Source organism: Nannospalax galili, unplaced genomic scaffold (assembly GCF_000622305.1).
Source record: "Nannospalax galili isolate Female #2095 unplaced genomic scaffold, S.galili_v1.0 scaffold390, whole genome shotgun sequence".
NCBI classification, from domain to species: Eukaryota; Metazoa; Chordata; class Mammalia; order Rodentia; family Spalacidae; genus Nannospalax; species Nannospalax galili.
Window position 1 is genome coordinate 3458527 of NW_008330777.1, and position 18624 is coordinate 3477150.

The following is an 18624-nucleotide window of genomic DNA, read 5'->3' on the forward strand; positions in this document are numbered from 1 at the left end:
TTTTCCATAAATAGAATGAAAATATTTTCTACATGAACATTTAAATAGGTGAATGGGAAATCAAAAAAACTATATTGGTCCTCATTTTAGCATTATTTATGAAATCACCTTGAGAAAAATCTCTCAAATTCTGGGCCTGCTTTACACACTTTTGTTACATGGGCATAAAATTGTCTTTTAAATTTTGTAGGCAGTGAGAGCTCATTAGTTATAAAGTATTTCATACAGTACTTAGTGCTATTGGTATAAGAATTTGAAAAGAGAACAACAAAAAAACAAATTTCCAGTTTCATCTCAGGTAATATCTTAGTGGACAAAACACATTTCTTGTTTTAGCTTCCTTGTTTAGTATTTAGCACAGAACAATGTGTCCACATTCAGTGAATTCCTTACATTCCTTTTACTGGCATCCCTCTGTACCAGGAATCTGAAATTAGGTAGACTTTTTTTTTTTTTTTTTAACCTGTTACACAATAAATTGATTGTTTTGCTTAAGTTCAACAGTCAGTAACAAGATGAAAGGTCAAACTCTCTAGTCAGTATCCTAACCATGACAGGATCAGTAGTTCAGCCTCTGCTAACAAGACCTAACTGTAATGTCTTCATTAAGATCAACACAATTCTCAAAGCTGAGTCTTATTTTAATCATCATTCACAAACCCAGCTCTGCCTCATTCTCTTTCTCTATTCATGCTCGATAAGCAACAAGACAGATAAAAAGAAAGCTGTGAAAAAGCAAAGCGCCTGGATAATTCACAAGAAAGAGCAACTGTTAGCTAAGCAGTCTTCTGTTCCACAGCTCAGAAAGTGAATTTCCTGCAATCATAAGAATGACTTTCAGGATCTTACTGAAGAGAATTTATAATAAAATCTTACTGAGGGAATTTACAATAAAATCTCATTTTCATGGACTATTTTTGTTGTTTTGTTTTGATTTGGCAGGGTTTCCCTAGTCCTAACCTGCCTGGAAGTCACTACATTGACAAGACTGACCTCGATCTCACAGAGATCCCCTTGCCTCTGCCTCCCAAAGGCTGGGATCAAAGGCATGGGCCACCACATCCAGTATTTCATGAAATATTTTTATAGCCAGCTAAAAATTGAAATGAGGGACTGAAGAGATGGTTAAGAGCACTGGCTGCTCTTGCAGAAGACCCAGGTTTGAATCTCAACATCCACATGGCAGTTAACAACTGTCTGTAACTCTAGTTCAGGGGATCCAATGCCCTCTTCTGTCCTCTGTAGGCACTGTATGACATGGTGCACTTACATACATGCAGGGGTAACAATCATATGCATAAAATAAAATAAGTTGAAGTGAAAAAAAGCACAAGTTATTATAAAAAGGGAAGAAACACCGGTAGAAACTCACCAGGTGAGAGGTTTTTTTTTAAATCACAAAAAATTCCAAAAAGGAAATCCTAGTCACTCAAAGAAACTAGTAACTTGACTGGGAAGAGAATACTCAGTGAGGGCCTGTGATGTGCCTCAGTGGGAGAATACTTGCCTAGTGTGAATATAATATTTTTTAAAGTCTTTTATCTTCATCCTGACAAATGCTAGATCCTTAAGTCTTCCTGGTCCTCTAGACTTGTTCACATTATGACTATCACATATTTTAAACTTACTGTAGATATAGACATAACCATTCATGTAAGCACTGCTTTTAGTATCTAACATAGTGCCATGCCCCAAGACAGTAGAGTTTAAATGAGTGATTTTTCAAACTCTGGGTGACTAAGAAATGGCCAGATCTTATTAGGAAGGGCAAATCTCTATCTCTAGGTCCTGTACTCCAGAATATCTGAGTTGCATCTAGTGATTAATTCAAATGGTTACCAAACATGTATTAAGGACCTTATGTGATAGATGCTAAACTCCATTTTATAAAGAGAGTCATAGGTATATAAAGTAATGTGCAAAACTTTTAACAGATGAAAGTCAGGACAGACAAACACAGTAACTAGGTATTTCATCAATCCTTATATTCACTCATTCAACAGGTATCTGAATACTTCCTACAGGTTTTCAAAAGGGAAATGCATCCAAAGTGGAAGCCCAATTATTTCTTCACTGTTAACTGACTGCCCTACAATGCTCCTCCCTCAGCCATGTAGTCCTGGAGTAGACTTGGGAAAAGGTGCAAGTTAAGACACAGTGTTCCAGTTTTACATCTAGACAACAGAACCTCCATATGTAAGGGGTAGCTTTTCTCTCTGAACATTTTTTTTCAATGGAGAATTATATATTTTATTTATTTATTTATTTATTTATTTATTTATTTATTTATTATTTTGAGATAGGGTCTTAGTGTTCCAGTCTGGGCTTGAACTCACTATGTAGCTGAGGATGACTATGAAATCTTGCTCCTCCTGTCTCTCCCTTCTGACTGCTGGGGTTACAGGTGTAGACCATCATACTTGGTTTATGTGGTGCTGGAGATTGAAGGGGTTGTACCTAGGGTTTCATGCATGCCAGGTAAGCACCCTACGAACTAAGCTATATCTCTAGACAAGAAATAATATTTTCCTATGGCAATAGCTTAGTTGGCCACCTTTTAGCTGTTCAAAAATCCCAGCAGCCTCACTGAATCTGCTTTATCTTTGGTAGCCCCCATCAATTCAAATTGAATCCCAAATATTTTCAGGTGAGAAGATTCGATTGCACAGTTTAATTACTCTGTAATTTCCTTACCAGGGATGGGGAAACTAAATATTCTGAACTAAATTTAAATGGAAATTATGCTTTCTTATATTTTACAAATTTCACAAAATCACAAGTAAATCCACCATATTTGAGATAAACAGAGTTATCATATCACTAGAACATATTCATCAGCTATGTAAGGAAGTTCTAAAAGTGGACAATCTATTTGAGAAGAAAACTGTAGTACAAAGAATTCACTTGTGTATACTTTCAATAGTACATATGACCTACATTCCAGTTAGATCCTTTTACTAGGTCATAAAGCAAACATGACTTTCAAACTTGCACAATTCAGCAGGAAAAACGTTTGTTCTAGACTCTTTTAAGTGCCTTTGTGGCCGGCTGCAACTAGGAAAGACCTTTCCTAGTGCCAAACTTCTGTCATTGCTTTGCTGCCTTCTTGTGTGCTCCCATGAACCAACACAAACTGCTTGTCAGACAGGAACAAGCCAGCCAAGGAACCACACCTTGCTTTGATTTTCTATCAGAACACACAGGTCACTAGTCATTAGATTCACTAAAAGACAGCAAACCAGAAAGAAGCTGACTTGCTGCCAACCCACAAGGATTCAAACTAACTTACCTGTTAGCTTAGTTTCTGTATCATACTGGTTAATGACAGAGTCCTGGAATATATTTGTTTAGTAGTTCAGAAAAGATTTTCCAGGTTGAGCCTAGGGATCTGTAAAGGGGAGATGCTGGGAAATCTTCAAATAGACTAACTCAAGAGGCTTTTTCTTTCTAAAAGCTGTTTTTCTTTGAGACTTTCTTCAATGTTTCTTGAATAGATAAAATTACCAGTGGGGGAGAGATGACATCTGTGTCAACATATTCTGCATTCTTTCTTAGGTCAAGTTCTGATGTACTTGTATGAAGTTTCCAAGGACAAAGTTTTCTAGAAAAGCAGAAACCTAAGACCAAATGGCAGTTTTATTACTAATCCAGAAACTTCCTCATAAACATTTTCACTTTCTGGAAAAAATACCCATTGTGATGTTATCAACTTTATTGGCACAACGCTACACAATGGCATTATACATGGTAGCATAATTTACATGCAATTACTTCATTCTTCGCAGTGATCCACTATTTTGTCCTTGCTGTAGATGAGTACACTGCAAAGAACGACTATGACTGATACAAATCCTAGCCTAACCCTTTGAAGTGCTTGCCTCAAATGCTAGATCCTAAAGAAATCTCCTTCAGTCTTTTGGGGTGTGTATGGTCCTGTGTGCATGTGTACAGAGGACAGAGAATAACTTCAAGTGTCATTCTTCTGGCCCCATCTAACTTCTTTTGAGGCAGGGTATCTCACTGGCCTAGAACTCACAAAGTAGGCTAGGCTGGCTAGCCAGGAAAGCCCCAGGGATCTACCTATCCCTACCCCCCAATACTAGGATTACAGACATGGCCGTATCCAGGTTTTCACTTGGGTCTGGGATGGAGCTCATTCCCATGTTTACATGGCAAGCACTTTACAGACAGAGCTATCTTCCCATCCCCTCCTTCAGTCTTTGGAGAAGCAATCTCTTCTGCTTCTTTATGTTTATTCTATTTATAAATATAAGGTAATTTTGGGAACAAGGACAGTCTGATTCATTTGATTATGGCTGTTAGCACCAGGTGACTAAGAAGCTGGGGTAGAGGGACTCCCACAGTTAAAGAAACACTGCTTCCAACTGTAATGCTGAATAGAAATCAGGCTCTAAAAGAGGCAATGAATAAAATCTGGGCTAATTTCCATTCCACTCAAAAACAACTTTATAGTATTTTTAAATCATTAATGTTCCTTCTAAACAGGCAATACTACAGACCAATCTTATTTTCAGACTGGTGAAGCAGGATTCAGTTTTATCATCACATGACTTCAAAGTAAATAAGCCCTCTCTGTCAGGTTTAAGTCCCAATTTGCAAAGAGTCAGCTTCTTTAGCATTAGTCTTGAAAACATAACACTGGATCCCTCCGAGACCAGGAAGAGAACTTTCTCAGGTCCCTGAGGAAGGGAGCTAGTTCTTAAGAATTTCAGATGTTTTTTTAAGAAATTTGAAAACTCAAGATATAACAGCATTCTAAGTTTATAAGCAAATAAGTAAATCCTGCAAATTTCATCTAATTCCCTCAAGTATGTTCTTCCCAGTGAAATAAATCTTCAGACAAGAACCAACACAAAAGAATAAAGTGTCTGGATCACTAAACAACAAAAAGGAAAAAAGTAAAGAGCTGATTTCAACCATAGTAGGATTATTTCTAAAGTAACCAGATACAAAGAGCTTGTGAAGTACTCTGTCCTTGGTTCCGCAATTGCAAAGCTCAAATGGAAAGAAAAACACAAGAAATTATTTTACTTAACCAAAAGTGGCTTTGGGAATTTGATGATCTATATGAACACAGATATTTAGAGATCCATGACACAATCAAGAATGTTGTGAAACTATCCTGAATAGCACTTGAGATGATCAGAATGTCCTAGAAACTGTGGGACTATGACCCCTATTGAGGACTTAAAAGCCACAGCCATTAAGAATAAGACTTCTAGACAAAAATAAAATTTGTGCCACTAATCAAATAAATGGAAACAATATTTGGTGCTTCAAATCCCTACTCGCTCCTAATTTCTCAACGATCAGGGGCATATGTGCCTCTTCCACAAGTTAAACCTACCAGCCCATAATGAGCATTAATGTGTTCTCCATAAATCAAGTTTCACCTCTTGGAAAAAGCAAAGTATTTGTTGGGTCACTAAGTAAGAAAATGGTGAGGACTAGGATTTTGTTGTCGTTGCTCATTTCTACCTTCCTAGTACCTTAGAACTGAGCCTACCACAAAGGAGGCACCACAATGAGTATTTACGAACCAATATAAAATGCAAGAATTCTAGGCTGGTTTTTCACACCTGAAGAACTGGTGGGTCCTTTTCAGATGGAGACACTGGTAGAAGCAGAGGAAGGGTTTGCCAGTATTCATTACCATGTGGGCCCCCAGACGACAGTTACCAGCAACTGGGCTTTATTTCATGACTAAAGACTTGACCCTTGGTTACTTCATCAGTTACAGCAAACTTCACTATCTGCTTCTGGCAATCATCAAACACTCCTTTCTCACCCGGCCTCACAACCAGCTGTGAAACTTCAGCAGACTGGCACTTCTGCGTATGTACTCTTTAAAATGAGACCTTGATATTAAGTGCAGAATCTCTAGCAAAACCTGTAAACATGGTCAAATTTGAACAGGAATGGTGGAAACCCAATCTGATCACCACTTTTTTCATGTTCTTTCTCCCTCTCCCTCCTTCTCTCCCTCCCTCCCATGTGTGTAAAAGCATGAGGTTGACATCAGGAGTCTTCCTCAATCCTTCACTTTTTTCGGACAGGCTCTTTAACTGAACCTAGAGCTCAGTAATTCAGCTAGGCTGTCTTGTTAGTCAACCCCAAGAATCCTCCAGTCTATGTCTATGCATCCCCAGTGCTGTGATTACAGGAGCACGCCACCATGCCTCACTTTCTATGTGGCTGCTGGGGATCCAAATTCAGGTCCTCATCCTTGCTCAGCAAGCACAATACTGACTGAGCTATCTTCCCTGAAGGGAATAAATGCTCTAAGATCCAGATAAAGATTTAGACAGCATGGAGCTGGTGTAGACTTCCAGAATGACTTAGTTAAAATGGCCATGTCCAGGGAATGTGGCTGTTATGTAACTTGAGATGTAACCAGTTTTGTCAAGCCACTTTTGTATGATTCCCTATAAAATGTCCTTGGGACCAAGGGTGCCTGCTTCTGCCCAGAATAAAGAATGTTGCAATTGCCAGCAGCTCCTCACATCAACTTTAATCTCCTGGACTCTTGTAACCCTGTGTCCTTGGTCCCCAGATTCTGCCCCATTATCCCCTGACCCACTTTTTCTTTAAATGATGGCTTTAAATTAGTTCTTACATAATTTGCTGTCTTCACATTTAAATCAGTATCCATACATTTTTACAGTCATGTGGTTACACCCCAATTTGCATACTTTAAAATATTTTACTTATTTTTATGTGTATGAGTGTATTGCCTGCATATCTGTAAGTACACCCATATCATGCAATGCCCGCAAAGGTTAGAAGAGGGTGTTGGATTCCCTGGAACTGGAATTACAGATGGTTACTATCCATCATGTGGGCTCTGGGAATCAAACCTGGGTCCTCTGCAAGTGTTCTTAAACTGCTGAGCCATCTCTCCAGCCTCCAATTTTCACACTTTATAAAGTGCTTTGTTTTTCTCTTGGTCTTTTTGAGACAGGGTCTCCCTGTAGCCCCAGGTGGCTTGGAACTCACCATATAGACCAGGCTGGGCTTGAACTCAGAGATCCCCTTGCCTCTGCCTCCCGAGTGCTGGGATTAAAGGTGTGTGCTACCATGCTGGGCTTATAAAATGCTTTTTAACTACTTAAAAAAAAAAAAACTTGACTTTTACTACCAACCTCTTGAAGTTTGCAATACACCTGAACAGATACATATTTTCAAAGAAAAATCAACATATGTCTAAGATCTACTTAACGTTTTCACAAAAACGTTTCAGAAAATAAGTGCAAAAATGACCCAAACCAAAAACCATCTTGAACTTATGTCTGAATCTTAAAACAATTTTAGTAAAAGTACAAGTTAGGAAATGTTTCAGTATCTTGGAGATATCACAGCTAAGAACACCATTAATGCTATCTGGTGTTTCCATCTGATCCCTCAGATGGCCAAGCAAGGCTTTCATTCTCTACAAAAGGAGGTTGCTCTGGATTCCACATCCTGGAAAGGAAATGGACAGGATGAGACTGGAACACCTTATGCCAGAAAACAAGCTAGCTAGCAATAACCAAAAGGATGAAGGAGTTGACTCGAAGGGTTCCCACTGGCTGAAGATCAGACAATATGGGCATAAAAAATGATTGCAGCCAGTTAAAACACATTAAATACATGAAACAAACTTGTGACTTACCTTTGACAGTTGCCAAGACTCTGGCCCATGACTATAAAATTGATAAACAAAAGAAACATGATCTTACATTTTTATATTTTAGGAAACTATGTAGTACACACATTTGTTTCTTTTCCTTTTTTTGAGACATAGTCTATGTAGCCCAGGCTGGCCTCAAACCCAGGATCGCCCCAGCCTCTCTCTCCAGTGCTGGGATTATAGGCATGTACACTATACCTAGCTGAAGTTCATCTTTAAAGAATTCTAACTACTAAACTAAATGGAAGAATTAGAAAACTATCACTTTGCAAAATTTAATGATCATCAAGCTGGACATGGTGGCACATGCCTTTAATCCCAGCACTCAAGGGGCAGATGTTTATCTGTAGCCAGCCTGGACTGCATAGTGAGTTCCAGGCCAGCTGGAGTTCCTAGGAGACCCTGTCTCAAAAAATAAAGAAGGGAAAAGAAAAAGGAAGCAGAGAGGTGACAGGGGGACATGTTAAATAATATCAAAAAGATTCAATTGTGGCAAATTCTAGAAAGCAAATTATTTAATCTCTTCAGTTTAAAAAGTAGCATAAAATAGGAGGTGGAACTAATAGGTTAAAAAGACAGCTAGACCAAATGCAGTGGACGACTCTCAAGTAGATCCTTACTAGAAAAAAACCCTTTCATTTATTCTTCCTTTCTTTCCCTTTCTTTCAAGTATTATCTGGAGAAATGTGAACACAAAATATTAGACCATTGGTTAGCCATCACAGCCATCACAGCTCAGCTGTCCTCTTGGAGGTGGGTAACTGACTGATGATCAGCTTCTGTGATCTGATTTTACTATGGATTTCAGCTAAGATCAGGCCTTTTCTAGCTTCTCACAGGCAATCAGTGAAGAGAGGACCAGCATAACAACAGGTTCATTTCACAAGATAGGAGTCTCTTTTGGCTGGAGGGCTTTTCATCTTCTCCATGGAGACGTCCTCCTGCCCAGTCACCTTCCTCACATCCTTTCACCAGTCAGCCCTATGAGTTCTGAAAGCTTTCTCAACCTTTTAGTTCCCTCCCCAATTTTCTTCAAAAATGTTTTCTTCCAGGCTGAAGAGATGGCTCAGCAGTTAAGAGCACTAACTGTTCTTGCAGAGGACCCAAGTTCAATTCCCAGCACCCACATGGTGGTTAACAACCATCCATAACTCCAGTTCCAAGGCATCCAATGCCCTCTTCTGACCTCCAGAGGCACTGCAGGACATGGGTCCATTTACATACATGCAGGCAATATAATCATACACAAAAATGAAAATAATAAATATTTTATGTTTTCTTCCAATAAGTCTCTTGAATACATCTCTGAGAATCCAAGCTAAGCACATATTCCAGAATCAGCATTCATTTTATTAATATGACAATATAATGGTTATTTTTTAAAGTCCTCAGTATTGGAGAGCCATAATAGAATATTTGTAAGAAAATGATGGAGCCACTGGAATTTAAAATATCCCAGCAAAAGAAGGCAGTACAATAAGATCAAGAAGATTTTCTATACTTTTGTGTGTGACATGCCTACAGGAAGATGTGATAAATAACTGAACAATACTGAAAATTGCCAAAGGTGTCAAAACTAAGGGATATCTGAGAAACTGTGACAGCCAGGAGCCTAAGGAGGCATAACTAAGTGTCGTGCTGCAGCCTGGATTGACTGTTGGAACACACACATTCAAACAGGGAAGTCTAATGAACAATGCATCAGTATTATCTTAGTTTGTTTCTTCACTGCTGTGACAAAACACTCTGAACAGTACCAACTCGAGGAGGAAAGGGTTTATTTATCTTACATCTCCTGGGTCACAGCTCATCAGGGAACCCAAGGTAGGAACTCAGGGCAGGAACCTGGAGGCAGGAGCTGGCGCACAGGCCATGGAGGAACACTACTTATTGGTTTGCTCCCCTGGCCCCTGCTCAGCTTGTTTTCTTATGCAACACAGGCCCTCCTGCCCAGGGGTGGCACCACCTACAGTGGGCTGGGCCCTCTCACATCACTCAACAATCAAGAAGGTGCCCCATGAACATGGCCACAGGCCAGCCCAATGAAGGCAACTCCCCAATTGAGGCTCCCTCAACCCAGGTGTGTCAAGTTGACACTAAAGCTATCCAGGACAAGTATTGACTCATTAATTATAAAAAATGTACAAAGAGAAATGTAAGATGTTAATAATTGGGGGAAAAGATACAGAGGCATACACAAATTCCCTGTACCGCTTAGTTCCTGAAAGCTAAATCTAAAGCTTTTGTTAAAAGCTTAAAGATGTCCTGTGTAAGAAAATTATGACTGTGAATCAAGTCTCTACCTGTATTCACTGAAATGGTAATTTTGGATTTGTCCCCAATGGGCCATTAGCTAGAAAGTGCCATTGATTTTTTTGAACTCACAAGAAATTTTGAAAATTTACACTTTCTGAGAAGCCCCATAGTGTCTGTACATGCAAAACAAAGAAACCAAGTCTGTATCCATGAAATACACATTTATTTGTTCCAATCAAGTTTTAAAATTTGACAAAAATGCATTATGGTTACCAAAATCCTTCAGTCAATAACAGTTAAGATATAGACCAACCAAGATTTTATTCCACAATTTCTTGGACTTGTGAATCCATTTGAGTTCCAGAGATAACTATAAGCTAACGGGACATGTCAAGCTGCCTATGGCTGTGCCGAGGCTTTTACTGATAGAATCTTTGTCAATGAACGCAACAAATTCTAAAAATCACATTATTTTATTTATACAATGTCAATTCCCCCAAAAAAGGCAGGTAGGGGGTGGGGAAAATATTTGCTTTAATTTAAAAAATTAGCAATGTAATTTAGAGGTTTGAAAGCTTTCCCACATGAGGACTACCTGAAGGCTTTGCTAGGGACACAAATTATTGGGCCTTACCCTCTGAGCTTCTAATTCAGGTGCTGAGTGGAGCCAATGATGTCTGTATTTCTAATAGGTACCTATGTGAAACTGAGGCCAGTCCTGTGAGGAAACATGCGAGAGAACCACAGGCAAAAAATTAAGTAGGACAGTGATCACAGCACAAAGTCAGTGTGTTTACAGACAGGGCACAAAGTTCTGTCCAACATATGCACTCTGGGGTGTCTGGGAGATTCTTCTTCCAGTCTGTATGGTGCACAGGGTCCCTATCACAACACCAGGCATGTGTCCACTGACTGCTGTGGAATGTGGTGCTGTACTAAAATTAGGATTAGAATAGTGCTTAAATAGTTACCTGAGTCATCATGAACTAAAGCACATCAATCTAGGGAAATGAGAGGCACTGTGAGGCTGTCTCTGATCATCGGCATTCCCAAGGTATGCACTTATTCATTCCATTGAGATGGCCACTGATTGATTTCACTTGGTGAATCTGAACAGGACAGGTACTTTCAATTAGTGAGGCTGTACACTGTCCTCTGACATCCATAAATGGAACCTTTCACGCCTCATAGAAAGTTTATAAACTTCCAAGTCTTTCTAGAAAATGCTTTCTCATTTAAAGCAATGTACTAATTCTTCTGTGCAGATTTCTTTACTTTCAACTGATAGCTTTGTTTACACATTTGCACTTCAAAAACAGTAAAAGAAATCTGATATTTTCCTATTTTTCTAAACAATTTGCTTCCCTAAAGCTAAAATGTCCACTGGAGACAGCATCACCTTTGGTTAACCACAAGAATTGTTCACATTTTAAAGAAAGACAAACATTTCTTTGGAGAGAAGTCTGTAACATATGTGATGTTCATACCCCACAGTATGTCAAAATAAGAACAGAGACCAATTACTTATAGAGGTGATATAGTGAATATCAGCATATTTTAATGTGAAAAAATACACTGTAATCAAAATTCTTGTTTTTCACAGAAGTTTCTTGTAAAGGATGTATTTAGTTCATGATTAAGAAGGAAGTTTCGCTTTCTAGCTTCTTTTTTATCTGGTTAGGCATAAAAATAAAATGAATTGTAAAGGACATTATAAACAGTTCTATCCTTTTAACTTGAAGGCTCAAAATTATATAATTTTTCTGAGGTTTGACTAAAGATAAAATGCAAAGATGAAGAAGAGAAACTGGAGGTATGAAATTAATTCGTGGGTAGTTTATGGCTGCTGGCAAGAAGTTCATGCATGCTTGCACAGAGTAAATCTAGAATTTAAAAGACCAGAGTTCTGATGACGTCTAAAATAAAGGGTTCCAGTTTCAATTAAGATAATGAGCGCTTGAAAAAAAAATATTTTCAATAGGCTTGCTAGCTCTGTCCTTACAGGAGGATTTGAGACATTATCAAAATAGACTGACAAGCATGCGTATTCACTTGTTAAACATGTATGACATTACTGAGATTAATTTAGAGTTCTCGAGGTAAAGAAGACTGATTAGCTTGTGCAGGTGTACAAAGAATGACACCTTAGATAAAAGGTTATGTAAACCATTTGCTGAAAAAAAAAAACACAAAAGCCTAGATTTTTACATTCCCAAACGTCTATTTATGTTTCAAACTATGTGAGATTTGAAATTCTTTGAACACCATCGGATTAAGTAACAGTTCTATGAATTAAGAAATCATTTGTGTAGTTTTAAAACAGAGCTGGCTCAATTTTAGGTCACACTCAGCTCAAGTGCAGTTCTTCACTGAGTCAAAAAGCCTCACCATTAATATATTTGGATCTTAACACTATATTTTTATTTCTAAAGTACTGTTTCTTCTTAAAGGAAATGGAAATGTACTTTTTATTGAGTTTTTATTTTTTACATGCAAAGCATATGAAATGTGAATCTATACCAAGCTGACCATTCCACGGGGAATGAAGGCTGCACAGTGGGAATGGCTAAAGTTGTCTATGCAATACTATGTTCAATTAATTAATTCAGATAATTCCCACTAATATTTGACTTGCCAGAATACCTGATCTTAACAAAACAGCAATTTCTAGCTGTCTTATGATCTTTCCTGGTAGCAATGGTCACTTGCTTCTTAAATTTAGAGAGAGAGAGAGAAAAAAAAAAAAAAAAAAACCACGAGCATACAATCCCTGCAAAGTGAAGCCAGAATTTTTAAGGAACATGTTGACCCAAAATGATAATATACACCCAATTTGGTATCCAGAAGGGAAAACAAAGCAAAACACAGGTACTTAATCAGTGTCTACCAAGTGATCATCATTAATATTCTAATATCACCAATGACTGAGGAACTGAAGACCAGAGGAGACTTACAGCCTCAAAAGCAAACCCGGAATCAACACTGCATACAGAAATACTAATTTGAAATTACCTTAGAATATTTGAAATTACCAACAGTTTGATGTATGTGATGGGCATTGAATTCCTTTTACTTTATTACTGCTATACATTTCTTAATGTTCTTTTCATAATGCATAATTATATAAGATGCTTTGCAGCATACATCAGTTCTTTTTCCCACTGCTCAGAAACATTGTAGCAGATGAAGCAGTATCTATCAACTAGATGCAACAGAAAATGGCTGGATAATGAATCAAAGTTCATCTTGTGTGAGCTACTCAGATTATACAGGCTCGCTGGGACTGTACTTCATGCTACTGGTACATAGCACAGGAACTGTGCTCTGTTAAGTGGAAGAGTTTGCAGATGGTCACCTATTGGAACACTATACCCAGTTTACCAAAATTATAAGTATGAAAACGTAGCACAACCTCCACAAACAGACTCTCACATTGTTCTTTTATTTGGGGTGTGGGTGAGGATATAACTTTAACATGCTATGAAATAGAGCTCAACAAAATAAAATAAAGCTGAGGCAGAGATCACGAGATTAAGGCTAGCCTGGACTACAGAGTATGTCTCAAGCTAGCTTGAGTTACAAAGGGAGACTTCATCAATAAACAATACAAGACGAGCATAGTGGTACACACCTTTAATCTCAGCACTCAGAGGCAGAGGCCTGCAAATCTCTGGGAGATGGAAGCCAGCTAGGTGTACATAGGCCAGCTGGGGCTATAGGTAGACCTTATCTCAAAATGAAAACAAAAGCAAAAACAAAAACAAAACCCAAATACCAATATGGGCTCAGGTTTTCTTGAATAATGATTTGAGTATTTTCTTATATTGTTGATTGGGTATGTGCATGTGATGCCACACCATGCATGTGGAAATCAGAGGTCAATTTATGAGAGTTGGTTGTCCACTATGTGGATTCCAGGGATGGACCTCAGGCTCTCAGGCTTGGTGGGAAGCACCTTTACCAGCTGAGTTATCTTGAGAGCACTGGTTTAAGTATTTAAGCTCAGCATGAAACCATCACTGTCCATACATCAGAGAAACTGAACAGCCTTTGACAATGTGAAGGACCAGCAAATTCTGCTGTCTATCAGGGATATGCTTGCAGCTTAATGGAACAAAAAACAAGAATCACGCTGCTTTCAGGTAAGTGATACCAAGTTAAAATTCTCAGTCATGCTGGGCGTGGTGGCGCACGCCTTTAGTCCCAGCACTTGGGAGGCAGAGGCAGGCAAATCTCTGTGAGTTCAAGGCCAGCCTGGTGTACAAAGTGAGTTCTAGGCCAGGCCAGCTGAGGCTACAGAGACCTTGTCTCAAAAAGACCAAAAAAAAAAAAAAAAAAAAAAAACCACACCAACTCCGTCATAAGATGTCCTGAAGAATGGAAGAATGGACATAAAGTCAGTGGGACACTTGCTTAGTATTTTTGAGACTCTGGGTACAATTCTTGTACCACTAAAAAATAATTATTATTATTATTAAAAATAGGATGTTCTTTAGTTCCAATGCAAAAGAAGCCAAGCTTCAGTGTTATCTATTAGGATTAGCTCAGATTAATATGTGAATACTTAACATTAATTTTAACAAAGTTTGGATCTTTGAATGCTGGTTCTTATTTTATGCATTTCCTCTAATGAAAAGCTGGTGCATTTGGGTTCATATATTGCAAGAATGAAAATATATGGTAAAATCTTGGAAGAAACTAGTAAAATCATGAATAGCTATTAGGTATGTGCCAACACTGCATGGAACTAAGTGTCATTGGCTCAAAATCATAAAACTGTATAGAAGAAAAGGAGGTGGGGAGGCTCTATCACTGAACGGGTAAAGGCTGTTCAGGTTATCGATCAGTTATCCAATCCAAAGTCTTTGCTTTTTCAAAGTCTTTATTATTTTGTCTCATAGTGTTGAACATGTAGAAGCTATCACACTGATTTGTGTTGTTTTCAACCAAGAAAAAGTGGACTCAAATTTTTACATTTTAATTTCGAATTATAAAAATCCAGAATACTCTAGAAATCACAGACCACATACAACTGAGGTAGGCTTTTAACCTTAAGAATACATTGTTTCAGCCGGGCACAGTGGTGCACGCCTGTAGTCCCAGCACTCGGGAGGCAGAGGTAGGCGGATCTCTGCGAGTTCAAGGCCAGCCTGGTCTACATAGTGAGCTTCAGGACAGCTGGGGCTACAGGGAGACCCTGTCTCAAAAAGACAAAAAAAAAAAAAAAAAATTGTTTCTACCACAATTTAATGTTTATTAATTACTATGGAAAAAAAGGTTATATTGCTTTGTGTGCCTGCCTGTTATTTTTCTATACTTGAAACTACTTGAAAAGGTGAGACAGTGCTAATATATTATTTAGTGTGTCTCTTAGATTACTTGAAATTACACATGCTATCTCCTCTCTGTTCCTTTCTAATTGAAAGTGTATTACAACAAAACTATCAATAAATCTGGGGAAATGAAGTCAAGAAGATTACAGCCATTTTATTTTTCTCAGCACTGGGAAGGCAAGTTATGTTCATTTGGGGGATAATAATCTTAACTGTTTTGAAAATGTTGTAAAGTCATTAGGACTCTGGATGTGTTTTAAGATACCACAAATTACTAGGAGATGAGAAATACTGCTTAATGGGAGTATGTTCCACAAATATTCTCACTTTATTGACATTTGTCAAGCCTTCTAGGTTAATGCATATATATTTATCTGTTAAAAATTCCCCTGAGTGTTTATTATTTTTCACTTTTTGTGATAGGGAACTATTGCATGTTGGTCTTGAGCTCATGAGCCTAATGCCTCTGCCTTTGGAACTCTGCGATTACAGGCCTAACAAAATACTAATTTATTGATGAGCAAAGTTAAATATCTTTATACAATTAAAATTTTCCAAATAAATTTAAAGAGGGAAATGTAATAAATCCCACTTCGTTTTCAAAAGTCAGTGTAAAAATCTGAATGTGAAATAAATACATGTGGGGGAAGGGTTCAGATGAAATGCTTTGCCAAAACTACCAGACTCCAATATTTATACCTGCTAGCATCATATTAAAAAAGCAAAGATCATGCTAAAAATGCTCCAAGTAAACTTAAAGAGAAAAATTTCAAATAGTTCAGTCTTTAAATCATTCACAGCTGATGTAATTTCAAAAAGAGAAATGTGCCATTATATATGAATTAAGTAAAAATTTAAAATAATGGTTTTATTGAAAAATCAATATATTAATGCAGGTTGGATGCTGATGGCTTTTTCACGACATCCAAAGGGTAAACAAGGAATTAGGCAATGGGGACATTCTGCCCAAAGATGACCAAAGAGAGATAAGTACCTCATAGCCAGAAAGGTGACAGAACCTGGCTACTACCTTGACATGTGGGCAGCAGATCTCTGGATATAAAAGACTGCCTGGGAGGCCAGGTGAATGCTATGTTAAAAGTGGGAAATGAGGAAAGTGAGCTCTTAGTTCCAGGGCCTTCCATGGGAAATACAGATGTAGAGACAGCAGCTGCTGACTCCAAAGGCACGTGACAATCGGAATCATCAGTTGAAGAGCTTAAAAATTCTGGAAACCAGAGTCAATCTAAGTAAATTCAGGAACTGTAGGCATGAATTCTTTTTAAATTCCTCAAGTGAATCTGATGAAAAGTCAATGCTGAATTTCTAAAGTGAGAAGTAGGGGGAGACAACTGGGGCGCAAGCAGAGATTTTTCAGAACATAGTGCCTGCACTGTATTAGTATTCCACATTTCCCCCACTGTCTCATCATCCCTGTGAATAAATGAACAGCTTGGCAAGTAAAGCGAAAAGAGCCAATCAGGGACCCAACATGGGTTCACTAGGTTTAAGAACTGCTGATCACTGAGTAGACGGAATAGCAACACTGCTGCTGTAGGCTGGACTATAGCCAGTCGAAGTGCTTGCCTATCATGACCAGACACCAGGTTCAGTCCCTAGCATCACAGAAAGGAAGGGAGGGGGGATTCAACTATGAGGCAGAAGTTTCCTAGTGTACGTTTAAAGGAGGGGCAGGGTTCTTAATATGAAAACAAAATACACAAAAACCCTAAGTACTAAGTATATTTAATAGACGAAAACTTTATTTTATAAATCTTCAAAGGTGATTATTTAAAAATTTTCAATGTTAGGAAGGCAAATCCCTTAAATCTGGGATATGGGAATATTCTCTCATGAGAATAGGAGCATCCCAGGGTTTCTCCAAATCAGAAATTAGCCCAAGTATTTTAGCAAGACCTCTGCTTACATATGTTCATGCATGTTTAAATATTTTAAGTGTGGAAAAATATTTTGGTTCTGATTTTAAAGCACATAATAATGAAAACATGGATTTTCTTCTTGAACACTGAAATTGTACACAATTTTGAGGCCTGAAGAATAAACAACTTTTTAAATATCCCATATATACTAATAAATCCTAGAACAATAAAAAGATAGTACCTACGTAAGAAACTATACATTATTGTTTTTTCAGAAGTTAAGGTAATTTAAAAATTTCAATATTCAAACACAAAACAGTAAATTCTCATTTACTATAGCACAGTTCAAGTATTCTCTTAACTTTAGCCAACTAGAACATACTAAGTAACTTTTAAAAATAGCTTTCCTTTAAAAGGTTATTGCTATACAAAATAGTGTGTCTATTACTACTCTAAATCACTTAGAGCAAGGGGCAAGAACCAAGAATAGTAGACTAAGGTCTTTATGAGAAAGTCTTCAACACACAGAAGGTTGGACACATTAGCAATAAGGCATTTGTAGGCAATTCCCCCGAAGTATTTGAATTCATGTAAACAAAGACTATGCATATTTCTTTAGGAAGAAAATGTACTAACATAGATAAAATATACTCAAATGGCTGTGACTTTGAACCATATATTATTTGAATACCACACAAACCCATTACCTATCATTTTAATAACTAAAAGATGTTACTTATCTATGAAATACAAGAGTGATAGTTTTTAAAACTAATAACAAAAAAAGGTAATTTTGAAAAGAAGTATCCATCCACTTCAGGAATAAATATACAGAGTTATCTTAGTGTTCTGCAGCACAGGGGCATCATCTTAGCATCAGCCATGACATTCAATCAGTAGTTTGAAACAGATTTTCCACACTGAGCCTTGAATCTTCTACCTTGTCAGCTGCCCAACAACTTTCAAAAGAGTTTTATTTTCCTGCTTTAGTTGTTCATTTTCATCTTCTATGTCGTCCAGGTCCTTAGGGGAAAAATAAAACAACACTTTAAAAATACCGAAAAAACGTCTAAAGGAGAGATGAAATAAAACCTTAAAAAAATATATAAATAGAGCTCTCGTCGCTGCTGAGACCAAGATGGCCGGGAGACTGGCCGCGTTCCTCAAGAATGCATGGGCCAAGGAGCCGGTGCTGGTCGTGTCCTTCGCCGTGGGGGGCCTTGCTCTAATTCTGCTGCCACTCAGCCCCTACACCAAGTATGCCATCATGATCAACGAGGCCACACCCTACAACTACCCAGTGCCCCTGAGAGATGACAGCAACCTGCCTGATGTGCCCAGCCACCCCCAGGACCTGTGAGGGTCCAAGCTTTAAGTGGCTGAAGGACCTGTGAATTCTGCAGTGACTGAAGAGGCCTCCTCTCCTGTGGCCCCCAATAAAAATGTGAAATCCAAAAAAAAAAAA

General features: G+C 38.1%; 1 protein-coding gene and 1 pseudogene across 1 annotated transcript in view; one reads left to right on the top strand and one right to left on the bottom strand.

Annotated features, from left to right (window-relative positions):
* Positions 1–14908: 14908 nt before the first annotated feature.
* Pawr (pro-apoptotic WT1 regulator) overlaps positions 14909–18624 on the bottom strand; it is a 126522-nt gene continuing 122806 nt past the window's right edge. The window contains 1 exon segment of the mRNA XM_029555589.1: positions 14909–18182. Within this exon segment, the coding sequence (XP_029411449.1) occupies positions 18096–18182 (87 nt within the window). The 3' untranslated portion in view covers positions 14909–18095.
* LOC103749228 lies at positions 18262–18534 on the top strand (annotated as a pseudogene).